The sequence below is a fragment of the Homarus americanus genome, unplaced genomic scaffold (assembly GCF_018991925.1).
Source record: "Homarus americanus isolate GMGI-L3 unplaced genomic scaffold, GMGI_Hamer_2.0 scaffold32583, whole genome shotgun sequence".
Lineage (NCBI taxonomy): Eukaryota > Metazoa > Arthropoda > Malacostraca > Decapoda > Nephropidae > Homarus > Homarus americanus.
The window spans coordinates 13,465,286-13,486,995 of NW_024713129.1; the positions used below are offsets into that span (position 1 = coordinate 13,465,286).

General features: G+C 36.1%; 2 protein-coding genes across 15 annotated transcripts in view; both read left to right on the forward strand.

The window, feature by feature from the left end:
• The window catches only part of LOC121867588 (sphingomyelin synthase-related protein 1-like), a 36,092-nt gene that overhangs the window by 309 nt on the left and 14,073 nt on the right, over window positions 1–21,710 (forward strand). For 2 of the 14 annotated variants that reach the window (XM_042367614.1, XM_042367667.1), the window contains exons 2-4: window positions 12,230–12,371; window positions 16,512–16,555; window positions 21,592–21,690. The gene's annotated coding sequence lies outside the window, so the exon portion shown is untranslated. Of the gene's footprint in view, window positions 1–12,229; window positions 12,372–15,332; window positions 16,556–21,591; window positions 21,691–21,710 lie in introns of those variants that run through there. The other 12 variants (XM_042367626.1, XM_042367682.1, XM_042367633.1 and 9 more) reach the window with 8 other exon arrangements.
• On the forward strand, window positions 57–12,163 carry LOC121867689 (nucleolysin TIAR-like). Its single transcript, XM_042367713.1, has 2 exons — window positions 57–79; window positions 10,204–12,163. The coding sequence occupies exon 2, from the start codon at window positions 10,215–10,217 to the stop codon at window positions 11,334–11,336; it is 1,122 nt and encodes a 373-aa protein (XP_042223647.1). The 5' UTR covers window positions 57–79; window positions 10,204–10,214; the 3' UTR covers window positions 11,337–12,163.

Genomic DNA, 21,710 nt, shown 5'->3' on the forward strand with positions numbered 1-21,710 from the left:
AGTCATCATCTGAGTCTTAGGAACCCTGTTTGAGACTGTATAAATTACCGATATCTTCTCTTAATTGTTTCTAGAAGAGGTGAGGATGGTTTAGGGGGAGATGACTACTTGATGAAACGTGACTTTGGGGTCAAGATCCTGTGGTGGTGGTTGTTCTCGTGGCAGTTAGGGTAGTTAAAGTAATATTATTATAACAGCCAGGTGCAGTGTAGTAAGGGTCAAGGTTATGTGTACTTTTTGACAATATTTTACTGGTCATCTACAGAAGATTTCCATAGTAATGAATGGATTTACAAACTGCTCCATTGAATAAATAAAAACCATCACTGAAGTACTATTTTAGAATATGGATCATTGAGTATTGCTGAAAAGTGACTTGTTGTTATTAAAGGAGATAATCCAGTGATGCTTTGTTTTTATGCACAGGATACAGGTACGTAGCTGTATGCAAAACGTCGATGTCTATTGGTACGGCAGTATAATGCATATACGGATGGCTTTCTTTCTGACAAATCTATCCTATCCTACCTTGCAAACCAACCTCAACCATTAACAACACAGTCTGTCAATACGGCTGCAGTACCTATATCCAGTTTGGGTAAAATTTTAGTTTCGGCTGCTCCTGTATTTAGATATATCCAAACTAACTTAACCTAACCGACCGAACCTAACCTTATGTAACCTGACCGATTCCCGGGTGACAACTAAAATAATACATAGTACCCCAGTTTGATTTTTGGCATACGGGTTGCCACACCTGTATCCACTACTATATGTTGTTTTTATTATCTGGAGCTGTGTGGTGGCAGTTTTGCTCTTCCCATTTTTTGTGTGGTAATATTCTGGAAGGTACTCTTGTGTGTACTGTATTGGACATAAAATGATCTGTTTGCTGTGTTCATGAGTCTTATTATTTTGGTGACCTTTTTGCCTATATTTCTTGCCAACTCCATTTTGATTTGTTTACATAATAAACATTTCAAGCACAAAATGCTTCCCAGTGAGCATTCCATACATATAAACACTTCTAGTGCCTGTGAAAGTGAACCAATTTAACCTCCCTATCATAAGATGGAGGCACACTGTACTGATTTAGTATTTTAGGTTATATTAGGTTTGGTATAGAAAGGTTGGGAATTGTTTGGTTTCTGGGAAGGATTTGTCTAGAGATCAAGTGCCAAAACTGTCAGCTGGATGTGTCATTTGGTAGTCTATTATTACATTTACTGTACTGTACTACGTATAACAAGCCCTCTGGCAAAAACAGACACTGGCACACGAAAAGTGCAATTCCTCATTATCGTCTGAGATTTTCTTGTGGTAAAAAGTTATATTATGTAGAAAACTACTTGAATGTTTACCTGCACAAGCATTCTAAAGTATTACCCCAAAAAGTGTACTTATTCTGTCTAGTTCATTTCAATGACTGAATAAATTTGGAGCCTATTATGGCACTTAGGTGAGATACAAAATAGACTTTATACAGTATGTATCAAGTAATTGTTAATATTACTGTTTTATGATAATTTTTTGTGTCCTGATTCCTTAATGGTAGTTCTTCATGCTACACAGTCTCTTGTAGTTTTTCTCGTCAAATTATTACCGGTATCTCTTGAGTTAATTTCTTACTACCTCTTACCATGTCATTGTTGACCTACCCCTACTTTTTCTTGCCTCCACATTCAAATTCCTGCATTATTTAACCCAGTTGGTCTCCATTCTATCCACATGTCCAAAAAATCTTGGCTTATGATATCTGGACACAAAACCTTGCCCTTACACTCAGTACCCAGCCACCCATTTATCTCAAAACAGGAGTTCCTATCACACACACCTCCATTCTACCATTTTCCTTTCAGCTTGTTCAAGCCTACTTAAGTCATCCTCTTTAATTGTCCTTATTTCACTGCCATGCAATATCACATTTCTCACTCTGGTTGCATACTTATTTCCTTTACAGGAATAGAAGGTTCCTCTTGTCATGAATAAGGGCAGCAGCACCTTAAACTACTTTAGCCACTTCTGACTTGCAACTGATTTAGCTGAACATGTCGCCCAGGTAGCGGAATTCATCGACACCATCCAGGGTGAATTTTTCCAGCTTGTCTCATAATTACAGCAGACATTCTTAATAATTTCTCCCAGCATCCCTGATTTGGTCATTATCAACAACCACATTACATAGGCATTTCTCACCAAATTTATCTTTATTTTAACCCAATATTTGCCTCCATTCTTGACTCTAAGATATATTTGGCACAAGATACAGGGGAAAAATGTCATTTTTATTTGTAAAATTTCAGTTGAGTGCATTATTGAAATTTTTTTTCTTCATCTCCTTGTGTGGGAGATATGGAAAATGTTCACCCTACCTTCAAAGCTATGTGTACTACATACAGCACTTGTATTTTGTTACGACACTGAACGTTAGGCTTATATGCTGTCCAAGAATGGAGTAATGCCTACTGAGTGAAGGTTAGATCCAGTCTCCTCCCGGTCTTCTTCCTTTGGTCCAAGAGTTGATATTTTATGCAGTCTCGGAAACCGCCAGCTTCTGGTACAGGTACAATATTAGCTTTAGTGGAGGTGGATGTATTATTCATGAACTAGAATTCTTGGGAGCAGGATTATATATCTTCTGTATGTTTCAAGTAATTTTGAAGTTGAGACAGTTTGTTGGGGTCTCATAGTGGTTCCTGTATGGCCTAATATGGTTTGGTTTCCTCTCCCCTATTCTGTTCAACTCCCAGCTCCATATGCGAGTCAAAGAGTAGGAGAAAACTAGGTTGGTGGCCTTGTCCTCAGTTTTGTAAGGGCAGTGGTGTCCAAACTTGGAGCCACTAAGGTTATACTTAGTGTAATGTGGGAATAATTCCCACATTACCGTGGTTTACCTGTTTGCACTAAAAGGATGCGAGTCCTCAGGGTTGACACATCATTGAGAGAATTTAGAGTGACAGTGAAATATCAGTTAGCTGACAACCTTTTAAGGGCAGTTGTTGGTGTACATGCATTTGACAAACCAATTTTTTCAACAATCTTTGCTTAAGGGACCTGTCAGTCTTTAAGGGGTTACTCTTACGGCAATTGAATGGGTGCTTGGCACCGGTGAGGGCGTTCATCTTCTGCTACCTAGAGGACTGTTATGCCTTTGGATTGCGTAACAATTTAAAGTTAGTGAGGTTATTCTTTGTATTATTGTTCCCGGGTAACAGTTTGAGTCATAGCTAACTCTTGGAGCTTATTGTTTTCTTCTTCCATTTTGTACTAACTGGTTTAAAGTACAGTACATAGGACCTCTCCCCTACTGTGTAATTTAGAAATGAGCAATTGATCTAGAAATCTCATTATTTTTCTTTTAACCCTCTATGCCTGCTGAAAACACATATACCCCGGTAGGTTAAGATTTATTTATTTATTTATTTTTTTGAAACATTGTGTGGGCGTTTGAAGGTCCCCCTTTTCAAAGCATAATTAGTGTGTCAATGCAGTTATTTCGATTACGACAGATTAAATTTTCTCTTGAGATGAAGTGCAGAACATCAAATTAAAGTGAGTTGAACATTCAAGGGTCTTAATATTGGTGTACTGTACAGTATTATGTTCCGTGGTGCTCCTTTTGGGCATTGCTAAAATTTTTACTGCATATTACTGCATAAGTACAGTAGGTATAGTGATAATTCATTTTGAATTTTGAATATAGTACTGTGTACTGTAGACAAGCAGTGTGCAGAATTTATTACAGATGAAATAATTGTTATTCTCAAGGGATACCTATGGTACAGTACTAGTATGTTGCACAAGTGTTTGGGGTCCTGTAATGGCTAACACACCTGTGGTTAACAGATGTATGATACACAGTACTGTATAGAAATGCTATGCAGTACACTGAATGGATATTATAAAACTTATAAATATGATAGCAATGTCCACTGACACTGCGTCAGGTCTCAATACTCTCCTTAGCAGTGCTGCTCCCCATAGTAATGTAAATATGCAAATTAAGTTATTATATCCAACAGGGTTTTCATGGGCGAGTGTGTTCAGGGTCGCCTCTGAGCTGAACAAAATCATTGACATTAGCCAAATAAAATATAAGTGGTGTCCTCATAGTGAAGAGGAAAGGACAGAGATAGTACATATAAGAGCTGGCCCTATCAGAGTATGTCCTTATCCTTTTTTAATGCTGGCAGCCACCTGTACTTCTCAGTTAACCCATATTATGCACACTTGTGGATGTATCACTTGTTGCGTGTTGTGATGCGGACGGGGTTCCGTCCCGACCAGGTCGTAACTTGAATTGGTCGTAAGTCGAAAAGGCGAAAATAATACATAGAAATTCTAAAATGGGTGTCTCTTTTTCTTCTCAGCACCACGAGAACTCTCACTTTTACGCTTACCAGCCATTTTAAAGAGAATTACAAAAAAATTTTTTGTCAGTACACAGTGCGATCACTAACGTCTGGACTCGAAAATATGTAATTTGAATTTTTTTTATACGACTGCGGCAGTCATATGTCCGGGTGGTCGTTTCCCTTTTCCCGTGTGATTTTATCAAGATTTATCTTATCCACGTTTTCATTGTGGATCTACATGATATATATATATATATATATATATATATATATATATATATATATATATATATATATATATATATATATATGCTGATAACCACATATATATATATATACATATATATATATATATATATATATACACATATATATACTGTACATATATATATACATATATATATACATACAGGTAGTTTTGCTATAACGCGATAATTGTGTTCTTGTAAAATATCGTGTTATAGAAAATCGCGTAATAGAAATAACAGGGCTTATGGAGAAAATAGGGTTAGGTGCAGATTACTCGAAATCGAAAAAATTTAGTAGTTAACCTAACACAAAGGATAGCACAGTCTAAATAAATGTTACATTCATATCTAATAATGAAATCATACAGTAAATGTAATACTTTACCTTGACAAAATATGAATGTAACTTGATGGGGGAGAAGGGTGTTATATCCTTTCTTTTACGATCATCACCGGGAATTCTATCACCAGAACGCTTCTTGGAGATATTCTTCTTTACCATATTCACAGTTAATACCACAAAATTGGAGAAATAGTAAGCAAAAATCGCGTTATAGCAAACAAGCGTTCGCGTTATACAAATATCGTTCCTAATTCATAAATCGCGTTAGAGCAATTTCGCGTTATCAAAACAATGCTATAGCAAACATACACATGCATACATATGATACATACACATATGATATATTACATGATGATACATGACATACATATTATTATTATATTATACATAGTTATGAGAGAGCAGAGTATGGCATGGCATACAGGTATATATATAGGCGGTATGTGTATAGAGAGTGAGTATATATACAGTGAGAGGGTATGGCATAAGGGAGTATATATATATATACACACAATGTATATATATATATATATATATATATATATATATATATTTTTTTTCTGTACAAGGGAGTACATCGTATGACGTCGTCCCACTTAACGTTGTTTCAGTACTACGTCACTAAACTTTAGAGACCCAAAATTCGTTTAGCGTCCCGGTGTTCCGATACTACTTCGTTTTGTGTCGTCACAGACTACATTTTACTGTGCATCACCCTCTCTCGTCTGCCGTGCTATTGCAGAGTCTCAGTGACTCGCCACCCTCCTCCTCCCCTCCCGCCATCTGGCCTCCTCTGCTTCACTACCCACCACACACTGGCTCTACCACCTCCGCCCATCGGTGAGTACCAATACAAACTTAGTACACCCACTCCTCGTTTTACACGCATTTGATTTCGGCATTTTTGGAAAAACATGCTTGTTCAATTAATACCAGTTCGTAATTTACACGCAACTATTTTTTAAATAACATGGTTTAAATTTGCTGCGTATTTGCCTGTAAAGTCACAGCCATATCAACATGAATGATTTTGATATTATTATTAATCATAATTATTTTTATAATGTAATAATAAAGATTATTACAACTAATGATGAAGATCTTGATGATAATGAAGTATAAAGTACTGTACAACAAACATGAATGATTTTGATATTATTATTAATCATAATTATTTTTATAATGTAATAATAAAGATTATTACAACTAATGATGAAGATCTTGATGATAATGAAGTATAAAGTACTGTACAACAACTGTTACGGCGTCCAGCTCTTTAGTGTCTATAGCAAACTTCCCACGTTCGTTTCAGCACTACTTGTTTGTGTTTATCATGCATCTTTTAGTTTTCAACGCTGTTTTCTCCATCGAGCATGTCTGGAAAACGTCCATCTGCCGCCTCTGGTGAGCCAAAAGTTAAAAAGGCACGAAAAACAATCGAAATGGATCTCAAGTTAGATGTGATCACTCGCCCGTACCCTCGCATCAGTAGCCTCCCTCCTCAGCACTCCCCTACCCCACCTTTGTCAAGCAGAAGTCGCCAGTCATCAATGTAAGTGTTATTTAATATGTATTTCCTATTGTTTTTCTTTATGAATGAGTAAGGTAGAAGAATATTTATTGTGAGTTACCCTGTACGGCATATGATGGTTCCCCTAACCTGCTCCCCCTAAGCTGTAGCATTTACATGTATTCTTATGGGAAAAATAGGTTTAATTTACATATTTTTTAATTAAGCGGTGATTTTCAAGAACCTAACCCCCACGTAAAACAAGAGGTGGGTGTAGTTGTATATGTGTGCACTATTTTCTATAGAAATGGCAGTGATTTTCTGTATTCCTGTATGTAATGCATTTCATGGGGCAAAGGGAGGCTCGGGAACGTAACCCCCGTATTTTATCTTTCTTATGGGGAAATTTGATCTGCTTAACGTTTCGTATAACGTCGCGATTTTGGGGATGTAACCCCGACGTTAAGCGAGGACCCCCTGTATAACTAGAAACTTCCGGAGATTTTCTGTGAAAACGAGCATTTTCTTTCGTACCACATGAAGGCCAATAGTCAGTGGTGAATGTTGCAGCAGTATTAGAGCACGAGGAGATAGAAGGCTTGGAGAGTGGTGGGGATCAGGCATTAATAAATTATCTCCACTAACCCCTTCACTATGGGGACGCCACTGTTTGTTTTATTTAGGTAATGCCAGACGATTTTTTTCAGCACGGGTGGTACACAAAGGATTAAAATGCATTCCACACCTATTGGTTTCTATGTCTTGAGGGATACCTGTACAGTATTTAGCACAAGTTAAGGGAACTAGTATCGATTGATAATGAAATTCATATACTTTCAGTAATTTTATTTGCATTTATTGTACTTGTCTTTTAGAGAAGTTTGATGCCATTTGACAGTTTTATATATATATATATATATATATATATATATATATATATATATATATATATATATATATATATATATATATATATATATATATATATATATATACTGTATATATATATATAAATAAGAATAATTAAATTTTCCTTATTTACAGGTGAGATCATTACTGAGGCCCAGCAGCATGTTTAGTTTCATGTGTACAGTATATGTTTATTTTTATGATGAACTTTAAATATTCATTCATATCTAGTTTTATCTTTGAATTACAACTAGATATTTTTTTATCCTTATACATTATTTAATATTATATATATATATATATATATATATATATATATATATATATATATATATATATATATATATATATATATATATATATATATATATATACACTGTATAGAGCTAGCCAAAATAGGTACTGCAGACTCTGCCATCTTTTTTTTACTCTCCTCATTTCCTGCACGTGTGTGAATAATATTGTTGATATTTTTGTTCTGCAGTCATTTGGAAATATATATTTTTTAAATCTGAAAGCCATTTTTAAGGTTTCAGTGTTGGTTTAGTGTTGTTGATGAGAACCAGGTGAATTTTTGTGATCATTTTGTGTATTTAACAGGTATTGGTTACTGCTGTTTGTATGTAGGTAGTGCACTGATTTTGAACAGTTTGGGTTAGTTACCTATAATGCATTATTCTAGTCTTGGGCATAGGAATCATTTTCCAAATGTACTCTACACTTGATTTTCAAACAATTAAATTCTGTACTGATTACTAGTTAGCTAACCTTAGTTTTATGTAATACAGTATAGTATATAAATATTCTGTCCAACATTTTTTGTTAATTTAGTAGAATGTTTTAGTAGTGACTTTCTCTGGAAAAGTGTGTTTATATGTGTACAGTATATATATATATATATATATATATATATATATATATATATATATATATATATATATATATATATATATATATATATATATATATATATATATATATATATATATATATATATATGCATATATATACATATATATATATATACATATATATACATATACATATATATACATACATACACACACACACACACACACACACACACACACACGTAATCAACACCTCACCCCGTTAGGATTCGAACCCACGGCCCACGACTGTGACCGGGGAACGCTACCTCTGGACCACCAGGATACTAAAAGCAGTCCTAGACTCTGTTATATTTCACACAAATCCTGTTCAACGAGCTTATGGCGCCGTGAACCTCTAATGGGGACTACCCGTATCACTTAGGTGGTCAGAGTAACGTTTTACCAAATCCGGCTTCGAAACACGACCACCTCTGCGATACGGGTAGTCCCCATTAGAGGTTCACGGCGCCATAAGCTCGTTGAACGGGCTTTGTGTGAAATATAACAGTCTAGGACTGCTTTTAGTATCCTGGTGGTCCAGAGGTAGCGTTCCCCGGTCACAGTCGTGAGCCGTGGGTTTGAATCCTGGCGGGGTGAGGTGTTGATTATATGTAGAAGTCCGCGTGCTTTATTGGGCTAATGAAGTATATATATACACACACACACTTTGTAAGCATATGGTTTTTCTCATTCATTTTTTGCTTTGTGCAGCAGGGTTGCCAGAAATGAGCAAAGATGCACTCAAAATTTTCCATCTTACATTAGTATGTTCAATTTTATTGTTGTTAAAGATGTTCTGCTGTTACAGCCCTCTCACAACAAGGTGCCCAAATCTTGTATTCCCCAGTTGTTTCAGACAAGCCAGCATCCACCCCCCCCCCCCCCATCATTAGCACCACCTTCCTCCCCAAATCCCTCAAAAACATGCTTTTCATACAGTCATGCTTACTGTAGCTATGTGGATGTCCATTTTCCTCACTTTTAGGGCATCCATCACCTCATCCTTATTTTCCACCAGGTCTTCCCTTCCTACCATCCACCTTAGAATTATATTGTACACCTTTTCCAAATACAGTACAGTATGTAATTCATGTTCATTCTCTGATTCGGTTTCTCCCCATACAGATAGATACTGTACCAGGTGATTACAAATGATTTTCCTGTTTTTAAGTAGTTACAGGTGGCATTATGAAAAAATTAACGAAGCTTTTTTTTTCTGGGGGTTATGTCAGAAATAAAGTTTTTGTTCTGCCAGTGACAGCAACTTTGGAAATTTGAAGGAAGGGATGTGGAAGGTTGTTGGAACAGTTTAGTATGATGTGGTACAAGCTGTATGGAGTGAAAAGCCACAAAAGGAGCTCATATTAAGTTTCTATAACTTGAAAATAAGGTTTTTGAGTTCTTCTTTACATGTACTTGTATCTCTTGCTTTTTGTTGTAGCTTTGTTTTTTTTTTTTCTCATGTTAAATGTTTCAAATTGGGGAGATCGTTTGTAATCACCAGATTTATATGTATTCATTATAAACATTGTTTTATAAGGCCTATAAACTGGTTAGTCAGCCATCGGGGTTTTCTTATTGACACTTTTAGGTTTACAGGTCTCCTAGCATCCTCTCATCTAATGTTTGCAGAATTTTATAAGCTTTTATATTCTTTAAAAAATATATTAGAGTATTTTGGAAGCGAAGATTATTTAATCTGGTGATTTAGGGTTGTTAGATATTATTAGTTTAGAAGTTTACAAATGTAAACTTGCTAACAGTATTCATACTTTTTTAACTCCTTATTTGAGTTACATATTGAATTGTAATCATATCAACAGTTAGTTAAGATTGGAATGAGTTTGTCAGAGGTTTTGTAGGTAGCACCTTGCCAGCCTGATGTATGGCTGGTATGTAGGCTGGTAATGGGGTGTCTGATGTGCTGATGTGGTTGGTTCCACAGGTGACAGCAACATGGCACACTCAGAGCAGAACAGGACGTTGTACGTGGGCAACCTGGACAGCACAGTCACCGAGGACCTCATCATGATGCTGTTTGGCCAGCTGGGTGAGGTTCGCAGCTGCAAGATGTTCCGCGAGCCCACCACTGACCCTTATTGCTTTGTAGAGTTTTGTGATCATATGACTGCACTTAATGCCATTACTATGATGAATGACAAGATGCTTCAGAGTCGAAAAATGCGTGTTGATTGGGCAACTGGACAGGGCAATAAAAACAAATACACCAAAGTAGATACCAGTAGGCACCATCATGTATATGTTGGAGATCTTAGTCCTGAAATAGATGAACAGGCCCTCAGGGAGGCTTTTCAGGTATTTGGTGAGATATCTGACTGCAAGGTAGTTAAGGATCCACAGAGTTTCAAGTCCCGAGGGTATGGTTTTGTTGTGTTTGTAAAGAAGATGGATGCAGAGACAAGTATCAGTGCAATGAATGGTCAGTGGCTTGGCCGAAAGATGATCAAAACCCGCTGGGCTACCCGCAAACCTGCAAACACTCCAAACGACAACAAACCTGAGCAGAAGAAACTGATTTATGAAGAAGTGTATAACCAGACAACCCCTACCAACACGACAGTGTTTTGCGGAGGTCTCAAACAAGACATATCAGAGGAGATGCTGCACAAGTCTTTCCAGCCTCATGGTCAAATTGAGAAAATAAAGATCTTCAAAGAGAAGGGGTATGCTTTTATAAAGTACACAAGTAAGGAGAGTGCATGTCAGGCAATTGTTGAGTTACACAATTCTAACTTAAATGGCCAGATTATAAGGTGCTCTTGGGGTAAAGATACAGGTGTTGACCAAGCTAACAATCCATCCCAAGATGCTAATGGAGCCCAGCCCAGCATGCCCAGTTATCCAAATGGTGGAGGCTACCCCAGTCAGATGGGGCAAATGGGATATTGGCAATATTATCCTCAGCAGATGTCCTACAACCAAATGCCCTATAACCAGTATGCATATGGCTACCAGCCCAACCCTGGCTATATGTGGATGGGTTGGGGCCAGCAAGGATGGAGTCAGCCTGGCCAACCAGGGCCTCCAGCACCCCAGCAGGGCCAGCCCCAACAGTGAGCAACTTTGTAATTGACTCTTAGACAAAAAATGGCTGCTGACACGCCTGATCCGTTGGGGCTACAGCCTCACCATGGGGACGAGCCAGCGTTGCTTCGTTTTCATCTTTGTAAGTGCAAAGACCTTCAGACCAATATAGACTGTATGTAAATAAGTGAAATACTTGCTAGAAGTTTAAGTATAGGGCTCTACTTAATTATCTCATGTCCATAAGCACTATCGTGTAGTATTAGAGGAAATCAGTGAAGTGTTCCTTTTGTAAGAGAAAGTAATTTTGTAAAGTTTTATATCAGGAATACAGTGAATTGTATTTTATACTGTTTTCTGGACTGACACAGTGAATAGCTTTCATGGCTAATTTCTATTAATGAACTGTTGTAAATACTGTTATCATTACAATTTTTTCATTTACTACTCATAGAAACTTTTATTTCAGTAGGTTTATAGGATCTTTTGTATAGGCCATGGAAGTGAATTCATAAATATTTATGTATTAATGATTCAGTAATATAGTGCAGATTTCAAATAATGATGAGCAGAATTTAAGGCATGTATGTGGAGTCCATGAATGAGTGAGAATGATTTTGAAAGATATGTCTGTGTTTGGCAATTACCCAACTAATTATTTCTTGCACTGGCTCATAAGTATTACTCTGTATAACCACATTCCAAAAAGAAACTGGTTAATTAGGATTTTTTTTCCTATAACCCTTTTAGTTAGTGAAATGGATATTATGTTTTATGCCTAGCATGAAGACTTTTGTACACAGTCCCATCCATGTACAGATATTCAGACATGAAAAATAAAGGAATGGTGTGAAAGTTAACTATCACGTTGTCATTACCTGCTTCTTCTTCTTTCCGACTAAACCAGTAATCTCTTTATGTTTCAGGCCTAAGCCAAGGAAGTTTTGATTCCACAATATGTATGGTATACATAGGAGAAGCTTGCTAAGTAAACTGGCTGACGCGTTCCTCTCTTGTTGCAGGGGGTGCTGTGTTGCCTTGTTGTGCTATTTTAGTGCAACACTGCAGGTCAGTGGGTCACTCGTTTGTACTTACTACTTGTTCTGGTTTTGTCTGTTCACAGTAGTTCAACTGCACATTATGGAACCCAAAAGTCTCAGTGGTACAGGAAGGACTTACAGGTTTTCCTATGCAGTGTGGGGTTTGTGCCACTGAGATTATCTAGAGGTTGGTGAGTGGGAGATCCACCCAAGTCATCCAGCTATTGCATGATGTATTCTGTGGACTTGTATCATCCTAATTTTTTGTCCGGCTTTGATCTTTGCCTCAGTTGGAGTTTTACAGGAATTTATATTACTCCCTGTATTAGAGTACTATAGCAGTATGTATTACTCTTGCTGAAATGTTTTACGGTGAATGCTGGCAGAAAGGAGATACATAGCAGAACCATTGTGGGGCAATACAGGTGGGACGAGCTAGACCTTCAGGTAATGCAGCCCACATTCAGTGTAGGGCAAATGTTCAACCCCCTGTATTGATGTGCATGTGTGGCTGGGTGGAGGGAATACTCACCAACTAGCTAGAGGGGAAAGGCTGCCCAGGTAAGCCTCACTACTGTTCCATCTCTTTGTTTTGTTTTGGAAGTACAAATGGGATCCTGCCCCTGCTTGGAGAGAGGTATGTTCAGTTGTGCCAGTTTACCCCACTGTTTTGTAGTTTGGTTTGATAGGGAAAAAAAGAAATGACTTGAAAATGGATTCTCTGAACTGGAAAAAAGGAAGTTTGTGTTTGTTATGTAATGACGCTATTGTAGCTTGAATACAGATTTGTTATTCAGAAATTTTATTAAAAACTCATACAAAAGTAGGTGGCTCAATGTCACAATTTTTCCAAGAGAAAAGCATCACTTGCACTTGTTTGGAAACATGGAAGATATAAATTATATACAGTATTTTAACATGTATTAGGTGAAGATACTGCCATATAGTGACATAAGTTATTAAAATTTCCATTGAAACTAGTAATATACAAGCCGTATCTGGGAGGCTTACACTTAAGCTCCTATGTGAACAAATAACAGGAAATTGGGGCACTTTTTGTGGGAAGTAAGTTACAAGGGAAGGTTGTGGAGTTGCACATTATGGTTTTGCTGCTATTAGCTTTCATGTTGCTACTGTTAGCCCCCATTATTACCTTGCTTCTGCTATCCAGAATTAGCTCATGTTATTCATTTTCATTATGAGTTCTTTCCCTTTACAAATATTTTAATTTAGACAAATACCTGATTGAACATTATTTTTTGTCTATTTAACTCCCACTCATGCATTTGTTATTCTCTTACTAACAAAAAATGCATTTTAACTTCTTTCATTTTGTTTTTCTCTGCTTTCCCTATAGTCTATCATTTCATCCTTCAACCCCTTCTGCTGCCATGTGTTTTAATAATTTTGCATGCTTTCATTTTTGTCTCCCAGAACAAGTCTCATGTCTCATTCCTTGCCTTCTTTACCAGTGTTGCAATAAGGATCCTTGTATCTTTGAAGGACTTTCACTGTGGATATGGGATTTGGTGTTCTGGAATCAATCATTAACATTTCACATGCCATGATCATCCTCTCCTCTCCTGGTAATCAAATTTTTCACACTTTACCCCATACCAAATTTTATCACTTCCCTTCATGCCAAACTTTGTCACATCTGTTTAACTTCCTTCTTGCTGTCCTTCCTTCTCATGCTCCTTGTATATACTACTATATTACCTTTACTCTCTCCATGTATACATTACAATACTTCCTCTTCTCCATTTTGGTATACAGTACATTGCAATGCTTCTTCATCTCCCCAGAATACCCTGCACTACTCCTGTCCTCCATGTATACAGTGATGTTTACCCTGCTATACTTCATCCTCTTGCTCCATGTATAAGCTGCTATACTTCCTCCACTCATCATTGCAGACATCCCTCTTCTTTCCATACCAAGTACTTCACCACCTCTTATGCCAAATACTCCACCTTCCTCCATGCCAGCCTTTGTCTACCACTCCTTCATCGGAAAAACTCTCTCTTCTTCTGTAAAGCTTAGCTGCTTTTGCCTTCTTATCAGGGTTCCTCACCTCCACTTGTATCAAGCTTCCTGGCTGCTGTGTCAGCCTCTTCCCCATGAGACTGGCTCCTCTGTTTTTTTTTTTCTCTTTCTCAAAAATAGTAGAATCTCAAGATGGTTTGGCTTAGAGCCTTGGGTAAGACATAACGTCAGCCAAGGTGTGTTAAATATTTAATTGATTTTTGGGTAGCAAGTAGTGAATTGATACTGTACTTTTAACTATAGTTACAGTTTAATGGAAAGTAAGAACACTAGAATTGGTTTTCCATTCTTAGAGTACTTGAGATTTTACTGTATTGTTTTTAGAGTAGGGCAAAACTTCTGCAGCTAATTCAAGCTGAATTGTGGCCACTGAAGTGAGTTATTTGGTTATGTATAAAGGTACATATTTTGATGGCTGAATAGAAATATGAATAATATTTAAATTCAGAATGAGGGATGTTCTTTATTATACGAAAAAAAACACATTAGTTTACGCTTCAAAACATCTTTAAACAGTTGAATCTGGGAGAAGTACAGTAAGTTCTTTTACGTGTGATCTATTGAGGAGGGTGACATTGAGGACCAGCGTGGCTGACGGAAGAAGATTCGGCCATAACACACACATCACAAAGGCAAGAATCCAGTCTCTACAGTAAGTCACAATGAAGGTGCCATATGTAATTTTTCTGTACGAGTTGTTAGTTTGGTACATCTTGAACATCCAAAATTAAGTTAACCATACTGTATACAGGTATATATATATATATATTTTTTAATGCAGTTCATGTTTTGTTGTGGAATAGAATGTGTAAGATTATTTATATATATATATATATATATATATATATATATATATATATATATATATATATATATATATATATATATATATATATATATATATATATATATATATATATATATATATATATATATATGATAACCAGTTTCAATAAAAAACAGAAGATTGTGTTATCACACTTGAGCACTGCTTTCAAAATATCACAAACACCTATCAAATGACAGACTAGTGTATTGTGAGAGTGCCATCATGTGGATTATTATTGCTGTATTATCTTATCCGTTCTCTGTAAAGACATGCTTTTGCGTATTTTAATACAAAGTTTTGGTCTAAAGAGGGAAGAGAGTTGTAACTTAAATTCTGTGGGACAGTGCGAGACATTGCACACCCATTTGTTATGCCAACTGATAAATTTTTCTTAACTAAATTGTTAATGAACAAGAAATGTTGGGCATGATGTTTTCTCCCAAAAGCAAATGAAGCGTAGATGATGACCTGATGTAAGGTGTCTTGTCCTAACAGGTGAGAATGAGAAAGTGGGTGGGTAAATATTTGAGAGTTGTTGAAAGAGAGATAGATATGAAAAGATATTCTATGAACATTAGAGGGTGAAAGGTTGTAAGACAGGAGGGGTTTAGTACACAAAGAAAAATTAATGAAAGAAGGGATAATAGTGAGATGTGTGAACTAATACCTGTACTGTGATGTACAGTAGTTCATTTAGGGAGAGTACTGTAGTGTTAGTTGGAAATATATATTTTTCTCATGTTTGCAATGCAGGTTACCCTTGAAACCCATTATACTGTACTTGATAATTTTTCTGCTGCTTAATCCACTTTGCATTATAATCTCTCATCATTTTTGTCTATATGTTAGAGAAAACAACCTGACAAAAAAGATCAGTTCAGTTCTCTCTCCATATCTTAAAGAAAATCTGCTACTGTTTACTCCCTCAAACTAATGTATAAATATTCATATAAACCTTACTTCTGAACATGATTTAATGTCTATTAGCTACGTCAACAACAGATACGTGAGCTCAAACAACTTTACTGGTACTGTACAGTACAGGTACACTGTATATGCATGGTTTAGATAACTTAAAGGAATCTTGCCCTCATAGTGTTTGTGTGTGTGTGTATAGATATACAGTATATATAGATGTGTGTGTGTGTCATGCTAAAAGAGTGCAGTTGTCTAATTTTAAGCCTAAACATTTTAAAAGACAACTTATAATTTTTCTAAATAGGGATAAGTTTTTGTTGTTGCTATACATTAAGGAAATTCGTTCACGTGGTAAAATTTGCTCTTTTATTTAAGGTTTCGTCTACTGTTATAACATAACTGAACTACACCAAAATTAGGTTAGTAATGGCTCTTTTCATTTATTGTTTGTATCATGATAATCTACAGCATTGTTGCAATATACAGACTAGTTTGAACTTTAAAAAAAATATGTTGAAATTGTCACTCGGTTAACAGTATTTTCCATGGTATAAAAGTACAGTATATATTTAACTTTAAAGGTCTTTTCTTAATAATTGCAACAGTAGCTGGAATTAGGTAAATTCTCTATTACATACTGCTTTCATTTGTCATTCAGCCATTCTCAATGCTGTAGTAGATAGGTTCTGCTATGATACTCTCCTTCCACAACATGGCTACAAATCTTGTTTACCAGTTACTAACTTGACACTCTCTAGCAACAAAAATTTTTGTGTGTTATAGGTTTGGGGCCTTGTGGAAGGGAAATATCATAGTACAGTAGAATATATCTTTTACAACAGTAAGACTGAAGAAATGAAAGTAGTTTGGGGGTAAAGGTGTATGCATATATACAGTACTCTTATGTGTGTGTGTGTGCGCATGTAAGATTAGGTTTCCATTCTACAATATGTATCTAACGTGATGATTGGCTTACTGCAAAGGAAAAGGAAGGCAAGTGTCACAACTGAATGACTGTTGTTATTATAAAATAGGGTGTGTATACAGTACATCCCCTATCTCTGGTTCAGAGCATACCTAAAGGAACTCGGCAGGAACACAGTCTTGTTCACAGGAGTATCTTGGGGGGGCAAATACCTCTATATCTCTTACATGTTCCTGTTCACAAGAAGTTATTGGGCTCTTGTCTAAATTTCTAAAATCATCTTGGTCGAAGAAGAATGAAGTGTGTGTGCCATCATGTATCAGTTTACTGCTGGATCAAAACCTTCATATAGTGTACTTCAATTATCTTTAACCTTCAAACTTCCTTGACTATTCAGTATCTTAAAATGTCCTATTTCCATCTTTCCATTTGGTAACTAGTTTGATTTTTAGGTCTTTTTACTAGGGATACATTCAAGGTCATTTTGGTCCATTGTTAATAGCTTTCTTTTACTTTGTCTTGCTCATTGGAATATTCTTTATTCTTATTTTATTATTTTTTTTTGGGGGGGGGGGTACTTATTATGCCAGGCAAACACCCTTCACTGTTTCTTTGGCAGGTTACAATTTGCTACTTTTTGCTTCCATAAGTCAGTACTGGTTGCATGCTTTGATTAATTACTTTCAATTTTGAGAAGGTGGCTTGATGCTTTTGAATTTGTTCCAAGCTCTCAAAGGGATCCAAGTCTATTTTGCCTTGTCTCTTAATAATTGTTAACTGATTTTTTCGCACATACTTGTGTTTGGTAATGTCTTTTTCAACAGTTTTGTATATTCAGTTTCCCCCCTTAAGTTAAGTTTTTGATCTCTATTGGCTTATTATTCTCATAGGTTCAGATTTTGTCAAGTTCATTTCCAGTCTAATTATTTTTGTTTCATTCATCTCTTGTATTTTTGGGAAAAATATGATACAGAATGAAGGTGGCTAAAATAGATGCCATTGATTTGCAAACTTATGTCACCCAAGTTGAGTGGTTTACGTTTAGTGTAAACTTCCTCAAATACTGCTGTAATGAGTTTCGGAGATATGGTGAGACCTTGGTGTGCTCTTTGAATTTTCTCTTGCTTGCTCTCTGTAACTTGATTGAAGAGAATACATAGCATTCTTATTTATGTCCAATGTTGGGTTTATTATAAGGGCAGACTGCCTCCTCCCATGAAAAAAAATACAGTAAAGCAAAGTTTTGAACTTAGGACACAGTACAGTATAAAGTTGTTTAAAACTTACTTTAAGAAATAAACACTTCCCCAAAACTAATCCTGTGTGTGAGAGAGGTATACCGTAGTCCAAAGATGCTCTTAATTGTTGATGGGAAAATACTCTTGAAGCATTTTATACATCACGATGACTATAAAACTATCACCTGGCCAATTCTTTTGGGGGGGGGGGGTAATCCTGTTAAAAAGAAAAGGGGGAGCTATTGATGTGAAAAAATAAATGAGTAAAACTTATTGTTTATTGAATTCTGCTTCATCCTGGCTGATCAGAAACAAAGTACTGTAAATGGATATTCACTTTATATACTGCTATGGCACTTCCCTTCTACAACAAGTCCCCAGTCTGGAATTAGCAGTACAATTCCACCCCCATTTACGTATATTATTATTCACCAAACTTGTAGTTCTTTCTATCTATTACTGCCTTATATGAATGTATTAAAGAAGCTTGGTAACTTTGCACAGCATTGACTTAATCTTACTTTCACCGGAGAGACAAAATATGGCATGAAAATAATACTGGTTAGCAAATACAGAATAGGGGAATGTGAATGTAAAAGAAATTATTAAAAAATATATCAGGGTTTGCTCTGGTGGTATGGATAAATTGAGAGAATAGGAAGTGAAAGATTCATTATAAGAGTATTATTTACAAAGTGGATGATAGGAGACAGGAGGAGGCAATAAAAGGACGCACTAGAAGTGAAGAGGATGGATATCCAGGAAGCAGCTCTTGATACCAACCACTAACATTATAGTGGGTAGAAGCAAGGATATAGTTGGTGAGTAGTGTGAGAGAAATTAAGGATGCTTAAAGTTCACCTGGAACAGGGATAGACTAAAGGCAACAGAACCAGTGTAGGGACCATACCCAAGAATTCAAGGAGAATGGGTGTTGAGTGTGATAGACAAAGTGAAGAATGGAAAAGCTGCTGTTTGCTCTGGAATAGTTGAAGAATGTTGAAAGCATCAGGTGATGATGACTGAGTCAACTAATACAGTTATGATGGAATGTACTGTATTGCTCCATCTAATTGGTTGAAAGGCATGTTTATGAATACTTAAAAGGGTAAAGGTGGTGCTTTGGAATTTCGAAGCTACAGGGACATGAATTTATCTGGCTCATATATTTCAACTTAGGCTAAGTTCTGTACTCGAGGTTTTTTGGTGGCAATATCTTCTGGCCTGTTCTCTGCTAACATTGGATTTCTCTCTTCTTTTAGTATACTAAGCCTCTCTGGAGGATGAGTTAAATCTGTTGCTAAGTTCTTAGGGCAGACAACTATGACAACACCTAGCCCATTGAGAGCAGCTGTTGCACCAAAGTCTTTTTCTCTGAAGGAACAGTTGACTGGAGAGAAAGGGGTGATTGGTTTATCTAAATGGGTTACTAGAAACCACTATTATGTTGTCCGTACAGTATTATGAAAAACTGCTTGGTCATGTTTTGTGCCGGAAGAGGGATTTCAAGATCATTCCTCCATTTATGATGGAACCAGAAGCTACTGTAGGTAGCTCAGACTCTGAAGACTGACTGGAACTAAAGGTGGCTTAGGTAATCTAATAGAGGGAGCCCCAAACCAATAGCCAATTGGAGTGTAGCCAGGTGAAACCTTGTGCTGTATATAGAACTCCTGCTTCAGTGGTAAACATAGACAGTTATTTCTTACTTCTTTGAGGGGAAACTGCTGTCGTTGGAAGGGATTAAGTAATCATTTAATTGGCTGACGAGAAGTTGTAAGATTTATTGCCAAGCCACCAATACCAGAGTATCCTGAGGTAAAATCCAGTGGATTTGGTGAGCTATAAATTGCATGAGTTTCATGGCTTTAGGTTCATGGAGAAATAGGATTTCAAAGTCAGTCCACCTTTTTTCTTGCAAAAAGTAACTATGTACTCATCAAGTTAGATACATAATTTTCTCTGAAAATCAAAATTTTCTCTTGTGTAGAATAAATATATTTTATTCAAGTACATTACAATGTTATGCACATTAACAGAGTATCTTCACTAAGCATTACTAAATTATATACGTAGTCTGAAAGTTTAGCTTAAAGTGGGCAATTGCAACTTTTGGAACAAGCTCTTCTTTATAAGCTGTTACTTTTAAATGGGCACCATAATTTAGTTTTCAGATGAGCTTGGTAATATCAAAATCACAGGACATGAAACAGTAATACTGTATACAAGTACAGTAATTAAGGTTAGATGGGTTGTGAATCATGTTGCACAAATCAAGTGATGCCACTCACCTGGTCTCAGATCCCAGGATTTGTATTTCTCTAATTTGCTTGGGTAGACTTTGTTGTGTTTAAACTTTTTCAGTTTCATGCTCATCACTCACTCCTTGGTTCATTTACCCCTCTTTTATTTACTTTGTACAACCACAGGCCTCTGCTATTATATTGGCATGTGTTGAATATGTACCTGTTCATTACACATTGTATGTAACATCACCTATATTCTTCATTAATCACCTATTTACCCATTATGCTATATATCCCATACTTACAGTATCTAAGATTACTTTCTGTGGCTTGTGCTGTACAGTTTGCCACAGCACATGAAATTATTCTTATTTTTCTTCATTATCAAGTGTTAAATATTAAATACAGTGGTCATGTAATATATGATTGCATGCTACGGTCCGAAGAGTACAGTATGCAGTTTCCAAAAGCTTTGTACTTGACTGTGAAATTAAATTTAAAACACACATCTATGTTTTTGGTATTAGCCTACATTATTATCGTGAACATGTAAATGCTGTCAAGATTCTACTAAAGTAATAGCTCTTAATTGACATGTGGTTGTTAGATTGTGGGCCAAGTAATGATAAGCAAATGGTAAGAATTTTGTTTACACTCTCAACAAAAACTTCTTGAACACCTGGGCACGATGGATGTGAGAATGAGCAGGATGGGGCTTGTCATCTCGGAATAGTTTGATTCTTCGTTCATTTTTCAGATTGCAAAGTGCTTATAGCGTTCGAGAAGTTTTTGGTGAGTGTACATGTAATTAATATATATATAAAAGTTATACCCAAATGCTAATAGAAAAAAGAACCTATGATTGAAATTGTTTAAACTTTTCTTGTCTCGAAGTGTTGAAATTAAACTGGAATAGCAACATTTTATTTGTAAATAAGAAATTCATTGAATGATTAGCTATGATCTGAGGCACTTTTTCTATTATTAAATGTTCTGGTTTGTTATTATCTTTATACTGGCTAATTTAAGTAATTTTGGTATTTTAGGCTACTGCTTCCTTCCACTGAGCTAATTATTGGAATTAGCTGTGAAGGTTACTTCTGAGTAAGCAGTAGTTGACTTTTGCCTGTATTATGCTTATTATGGTAAGTAGACTGGCCTGTTA

What these genes read in the sequence shown, in the direction of transcription:
- LOC121867689 (XM_042367713.1), top strand. Translation starts at nt 10,215, where the DNA reads ATGGCACACTCAGAGCAGAACAGGACGTTGTACGTGGGCAACCTGGAC.